The 6,473-nt window shown below is 55.4% G+C and overlaps 2 protein-coding genes across 16 annotated transcripts in view; one reads left to right on the top strand and one right to left on the bottom strand.

Annotated features, from left to right (window-relative positions):
• The window catches only part of MRPL45 (mitochondrial ribosomal protein L45), a 4,312-nt gene extending 998 nt beyond the window's left edge, over nt 1-3,314 (top strand). The window contains exons 4-8 of the mRNA XM_027666447.1: nt 140-238; nt 856-904; nt 1,392-1,541; nt 2,123-2,296; nt 2,787-3,314. Coding sequence (XP_027522248.1) covers nt 140-238; nt 856-904; nt 1,392-1,541; nt 2,123-2,296; nt 2,787-2,846 — 532 coding nt within the window. The 3' untranslated portion in view covers nt 2,847-3,314. The remainder of the gene's footprint in view (nt 1-139; nt 239-855; nt 905-1,391; nt 1,542-2,122; nt 2,297-2,786) is intronic.
• A 1,280-nt stretch (nt 3,315-4,594) lies between these two features.
• The window catches only part of GPR179 (G protein-coupled receptor 179), a 12,744-nt gene continuing 10,865 nt past the window's right edge, over nt 4,595-6,473 (bottom strand). For 2 of the 15 annotated variants that reach the window (XM_027666459.1, XM_027666458.1), the window contains one exon: nt 4,601-6,143. In XM_027666459.1, the coding sequence (XP_027522260.1) occupies nt 4,959-6,143 (1,185 nt within the window). In that variant the 3' untranslated portion in view covers nt 4,601-4,958. Of the gene's footprint in view, nt 6,468-6,473 lie in introns of all 15 variants that reach the window. The other 13 variants (XM_027666455.1, XM_027666454.1, XM_027666453.1 and 10 more) reach the window with 12 other exon arrangements.

The following is a 6,473-nucleotide window of genomic DNA, read 5'->3' as shown; positions in this document are numbered from 1 at the left end:
CACCCGGGACAGTTCCATGTGGGATCTCTGCCATCACCCCAAAACACACGGGACAGTTCCATGTGGGATCTCTGCCATCACCCCAAAACACCTGGGACAGCTCCAACCTGTTCCTTCCTTCCTTTTCCTGTCTTTTCAGCCTGCGGAAGATCAAAGATCACGACCCGGATTTCAGCACTAAAACCTTCCCAGAGAAGGCTCAGGAGATATTTATTGAAGCTCACAATTCCCTGGCAAAGTAAGACCCTTCCCTGGCTGATGTGGGTTTTGTAGGACCTGCCTCTCTTTGCTGAGGTGCTCTGGTTTTCATGGAATCGTGGAAAGATGGAATGGTTTGGGTTGGGAGGGACCTTAAAGCTCATCCAGTTCCACCCCCGTAGGATTAGAAAGACGAGGAGGGATTCCCAGGGTGGCTGCCCCATCCCTGGAAGTATCCAAGATCAGGTTGGAGCAACCTGGTTTAGTGGAAGGTGTCCCTGCCCATGGCAGGGGTGGGATTGGATAATCTTTTAAAGTCCTTTCCAACCCAAACTGTTCCACGATTCCATGAAATGTCACTCCACTGGCTGGCTCTGCTTTCCAGTAACAGATTTCAAACCTGCCTCACTCTTGGTTCCAGCTTCAAACATCACTAAAACATTTAGGTCAGAACTGGCTCCCCCTGTTCCTGTGCCCTTTCCCTGGAGCTGTGTCAGCTCAGCTCACCTTCGTGCCCTCCTTTCACTGCATTTTTCACGGCTCAGAATTTGGCTTTTCCTGTTTTGCCAGGAGCTCGTGTGTGTCTCCTGGAAAGGCAGGGATTTGTGGGGAAGCCTCTTTGTTGTGTCCAAGTAACGGGGTGTGTTTGCTTTGCAGTTTCAACAAGCAGAAACTTCACTCCCTGGTGACCGAGCGCTGCTACCCCGTGAGTGTGGAATCCTGGAATATCCTGAGTGGGAAGGGACCCACAAGCATCAAAGTCCAACCCCTGGCCCTGCACAGACACCCCAACAATCCCACCCTGTCCCTCAGAGCCTTGTCCAAACGCTCCCTGAGCTCTGGCAGCCTTTGGGTTGTGACCAAACCCTGGGGAGCCTGGTCAGTGCCCACCACCCTCTGGGGGAAGAACCTTTTCCCAAAATCCAGCCTGAACTTCCCCTGACACAGCTCCAGCCGTTCCCTGGGTCCTGCCACTGATCATAGAGAGCAGAAGTCAGTGCCTTGACCTCTTCCATGGCTTTTAAAGCTCTCCAAACCTGATCATGTCTCATTTTTTCTGGATGCAGCAAAGAGCTGGGAGGGAAACCTTGAGTCTAATAACAGCTGATGACTTAAACACCCTGTTGGATGCAGCACTTTGCTTGTTGTGTTCTCATCCGAGTCGAGCTGCTGCTTGTTTTTACCCCTTTTAGGACATGGTCCGTGGGAACAGGTACAAGACCATCAGGTGGAGGTTTGTGGAGTCCCTGGAGCCCCCCAGGGTGGTCCATGTCCGCTGTGACAGCCTCGTGAACAGGGGCAACCTCTATGGGCAGGTGACAGTGAGGATGCACACCCGGCAGGTACAGCCCTGAGCCCCTGCCCTCCTTGGAATCAGGGATTGGATCAGGCTGGGAGGACCTTGGGGATCGTCCAGTTCCACCCAGGAACACCTTCCACTAGCCCAGGTTGTTCCAGCCTGGCCCTGGACACTTCCAGGGTTGGGACAGCCACAGCTTCTCTGGGAAATCCATCCCAGCCCCTCCCCACCCTCACAGGGAAGAATTCCTCCCCAACATCCAATATAAATCTCCCCTTTTTGGTTTAGAGCCATTGCCCCTTGTCCTGTCACTCCAGGCCCTTTAGAATAGTGTCTTTCCATCTTTCCTGTGGCTCCCTTCAGGTCCTGGAAGGCCACAGTGAGGTCACTGCAGAGCCTTCTCTTCTCCAGGCTCAACAATCCCAATTCCCTCGGCCTTTCCACGCAGGAAAAGGTGCCCCATCCCTCTGATCACTCGATCACAGAGAATCCCACCCTGGTTTGGGTTGGAAGGGACCTTAAAGCCCATCCAGTGCCACCCCCTGCCATGGGCAGGGACACCTTCCACTGGCCCAGGTCACTCCAAGCCCCGCCCAACCTGGTTTTTTGGGCTGTTTTTTACAGATTTTGGCCATCTACGACCGCTTTGGGCGGCTCATGTACGGTGGGGAGGAGGTGCCCAAGGATGTTTTGGAGTATGTTGTGTTTGAGAGGTACCTGGTGAACCCCTATGGCTCGTGGAGGATGCATGGGAAGATCATCCCAGAGTGGGCCCCTCCAAAGGATCCCATTGTCAAGGTATTCCCACCAGGAAAAGGCACCAGCGTGGCTGGGAAATGCAGATTCCTGGTTAAACAGGGATGAGGACAAAGCTGAGCTCCCTGTGAGGGGAGGGTGGTGGGTTGATCCACGAGCAGAGCTGTTTGTTGTTGTGGTGTTGTCACCTGGAGCACCTGGAAAGCTGGAACAGGAGGCTGAGGGCAGGTGTGGGATAATTTAGGGGGGTTATTTCTCCCTGGGCCTGACCTGGCAAAGTGCTGCAGGGGCTCTGTCTCCCTGTGTTACTAAAAACAGATCCTAGAGGAAGGAGGTGAGAATTCCAGCGTGGTACAAGGCCTGTCATCCCACCCCATTTCCCCCCTTGTGTTTTCCCTGTTTTCCCTCCATCCAATCCCCCCTTTCCAGAACCCTCTGCTCCCCTTCCTTCCTCTCTGCAACGTGAAGAATCCCCAGTGCAGCAGTTCAGAGCTGCTCTGTCTCCTGCTGATCCTGTTCCTTGCTCTTCCAGACTGTGATGATTCCTGGCCCGACCCTGGATCCCTCACAGGAGTATGAAGAAGTGAAGTAGGAAGTTCTGGAACCTGCACAGGGACAGCAGTGCCACCAGCCTGGGAGGGAGGGAGGACTGGGAATGTGGCTGTGCCTGCCCTGGGAGCAACCAGCAAACAAAGTGGCTTCAGAAATGGACTCCAGTCACCCCAAATTTGTCCTTAAAGGAGCGAGAGGGGCTCGGGAGAGGGATTTGAATGAGCTCTGAGAAGGGCTTTACTCTGTCCAAGGACTCTGTGTGCTGCAGCTTCACCCTCACTGTGTTTGTCCTCAGGGCCATTCTCTGTCCTGGACTTCCATTGTGAGAGCCCTTGGCTCTTGGAGAGCCCTTGGAAGTGTGTCCAGACGTGGGATATTTGTCACTTCCATGGGAAGTGCCACAGACCTGCTGGTCACTCATTAAAACTTCCACCAGTAGCTGTTGGCACATTGTTTTCCTGTTCCCCCTCCCTTTTCCTACTGATTCCCAACCCCCTTTTTTTTTTTTTTTTTCAAACAAAAAAACCAGGGAAAAGCAGCAAGAACACTTTTCAATCCAGTTCTGGGGAGGGGGGTGCTGGGACTGGGCTCCTGCTGAGTGGGAGTTTCCCCAAGGGGCTGCAGCACAGCACTGATAATTCAATTTATTGTCATTTTTGGCCCCTTGCAGGGCCAGCCTTTCCCAGGGCGGGGGTTTGGTGTTTGTGGGTTCTGTGTTGTCAGTGGGGGACTGGCACCATCCTGTGGACACAGTGACATTTGCATCAGTGCCTGGTTGTGCAGGATGGGTTGGGAAAACACCTCCCCAGAGGTTCCCTTTCTCCAGGGGTGGGAATCAACCTTCTCCCTGCTCTGCTCTGCTCAGCCAAGTCCCTCACAGAGCCGAAGACTCACTTAGTCATCCAGTAACAAAGCATTTGCTTCTTCAGCCCTGTCTTGCTTTTTAACTCAGCCATTTCCAGAGCACTTTTATTTCATCCCTGAGAGTTCAGGGCATTTTTATTTCTGCCTTGAAAGAGATTTTGCAGAGCTGTTAGGAAAAAAAAAAAAGAGTTGTGGCTCCTTGTGCTCACAGCGTTTTCCGCGGGGTTTTTTTGTGAATGATGTTCTTTTGGAAGGGCAGAACATCATCTTTCTGCTGCCTTGGGAGAGGAGCCAGCCATGGAATCCCTTTCATGTCTTTTGGAAGCCAGAGGGGTGTCACAATCTGTCTGTTCCTGAAAGGACTTTCTAAATGGAGCCTCTGCCTCCGCCTCGCTCGGGAGCTGGGGAGGCACTCGGGGCTCTGGAGTGTGGGAGCTGAGCCAGGGGCAAAAATAACTCCCTGTGAGCTGCTGGGTGTGTGTGCTGGGACAGGTGGGGGGTGACTCCTCAGCCCAGACCTGCTCAAGGGGGAGAGAACTGGGATTGTTCAGCCTGGAAAAGGGGGAACTTCAGGGTGACCTAATTGTGACCCGAAGGAGCTCCGGGAGAGATGGGGAGAGAGTGTTCCCAAGTGCCAGGACAAGGGGGATGGCTTCACACCCACAGGCAGGGTTAGGTGGGGTATTGGGAAGGAATTCTTCCCTGGGAGTCTGGGGAGGGGCTGGGATGGCTTTCCCAGAGAAGCTGTGGCTGCCCCATCCCTGGAAAGGGATCCAAGGCCAGGTTGGAGCAACCTGGGACAGTGAGGGGTGTCCCTGCCCATGGCAGGGGGTGGAAGGAGATGGTGTTAAAGATCCCTTCCCCTCCAGACTGTTCTGGGATTCTGTGAGGTTCTCCAGCTCTGGCTCTGAATGAAAAGGGTTGTTTTTTGTGGGATGTCTGCCTTTTGGGGGAGAATGGCCTTCCCATGGCCTTTCCTTCCAGCCCAGCAGCCCGTGGCTCCCCATCTCCCCTCTCCGACCTCTGCAGCTCAACCACTTCATTCCTGGGTTCCCTCCACAGCCCCTTCCTGGGGGATCTCTCAGCTCTTCCCCACCCCCACAAACGAGCCTCTCAGCCCACACTCTGTAACAACACCCTTTATTTGCTGTATTTACATGTCCTGACGTTGGTGTTGGACCAGCAAAGACCTCGGGCCAAGCACGGGGGCTCTGCAGGTGGGAGCAGCCTCCAGCCCCAGCCTTTCCCTCCCCAAAAGCCACATCTGCACTGGGATTTATGGGTGGGGCTACTGGTGATCCCATGGGCACACCTCGGGCTGGGTTTCCCTCTCACCCCCCTCTCCATCCCGGGGGGTCCCTCTGGCTCTGCCCTGGCCGTGGTGGGTCGGCGTGGGATCCACCCTCTCCTCCTCCCAGGGACACACCTCCGAGCTTTTCCTTGTGTCTGTGCTGGGCTTGGCAGGCGCTGATGGAGCCTCTTCTGCTTCCCAGGGACAAACCTCAGCCAGGCCAGTGCCAGGGCTGGAGCTGCTGCCCATCCCTGGGGGCTGGATGCCGGGCAGGAGCCGGCACAGGGGCTTGTGTTTGGCCTCCCCATCAGAGCTGCCCTTGGATTTTTCCAGCAGGGCTGTTGGAGACCCAACACCAGCTCCTGCCACCGGCTTTGGCTTTCCCATCCCAGGGTGGGATGTTCTGTCAGCTCCCCATGGGTGCACACCTGCTTTGGAGCTTTCCTTCTCCCACCCCGTGGGCTCTGCTGCTTCCCAGGGGCAGATTTCAGATTTCCTGCTCTCTGTGCTGTCGGATTTCTTGGATGGTTCCTTCTCCATTGCAGTTTTCAGGGAGAGATCCTCTGTGTCCGTGCTCTCCCACGGACAGATGGACTCACGGTCTCTGCTCCCCTTCTCCACAGGTTTGGAGGACTTTGGTGGGACTCTGTCCTTCCCTGGGGCTGTTCCTTTGTCCAGCTGAGGTTCAACCCCCTCCCAGGGACAGATTTCAGCTTTGTCAATGGATTTGACCTCCTGATCCTCCCAAGGACAGATCTCTGTTTTCAGGCTTTCCTTGCTCTGGGATTTCTTTGAAGGTGATTTGGGCAGTGCTGTGCTCCCAGCGTGGGGTTTGGCCTGTGGCTGCTCCATGTCTATGCTCTCCCAGGGACAGATTTCAGCTTTGTCACTGGATTTGGGCTCCTGATCCTCCCAAGGACAGATCTCTGCCTTTAGGCTTTCCTTGCTCTGGGATTTCTTGGAAGGCTCTGTGCTCCCTGCACAGGCTTTGCCCGAAGGCTGCTCTGTGTCCGTGCTCTCCCACGGACAGACAGACTCACGGTCTCTGCTCCCCTTCTCCACAGGTTTGGAGGACTTTGGTGGGACTCTCTCCTTCCCTGGGGCTGTTCCTTTGTCCAGCTGAGGTTCAACCCCCTCCCAGGGACAGATTTCTGCTTTGTCACTGGATTTCACCTCCTGACCCTCCCAAGGACAGATCTCTGCCTTCAGGCTCTCTGTGCTCTGGGATTTCCCCGAAGGTGATTTGGGCAGCCCTGTGCCCACAACATGGGGTGTTCCCGAGGGTTCCTGTGTGCCCAGGCTCTCCCAGGGACACACAGCCTCCCTGTCCCTGCTGCCCTTCCCTGGGGATCTCTCCGGGCTGGCCAGCGCTGCCTGGCGCGTGATGCGCTTGTCCCCCCTGGAGCCCCCCTGGGAAACCTGCTGTGCCTTTGGCTGCTGGGAGGGAGGTTCAGCCCCTTCCCAGGGACAGATTTCAGCTTTGTCACTGGATTTGGGCTCCTGATCCTCCCA

This window comes from Corapipo altera, unplaced genomic scaffold (assembly GCF_003945725.1).
Source record: "Corapipo altera isolate COAL_440 unplaced genomic scaffold, ASM394572v1 200, whole genome shotgun sequence".
NCBI lineage: Eukaryota > Metazoa > Chordata > Aves > Passeriformes > Pipridae > Corapipo > Corapipo altera.
Note: the sequence above shows the minus strand (reverse complement) of the source record. Positions and strands in the feature narration are given on the sequence as shown.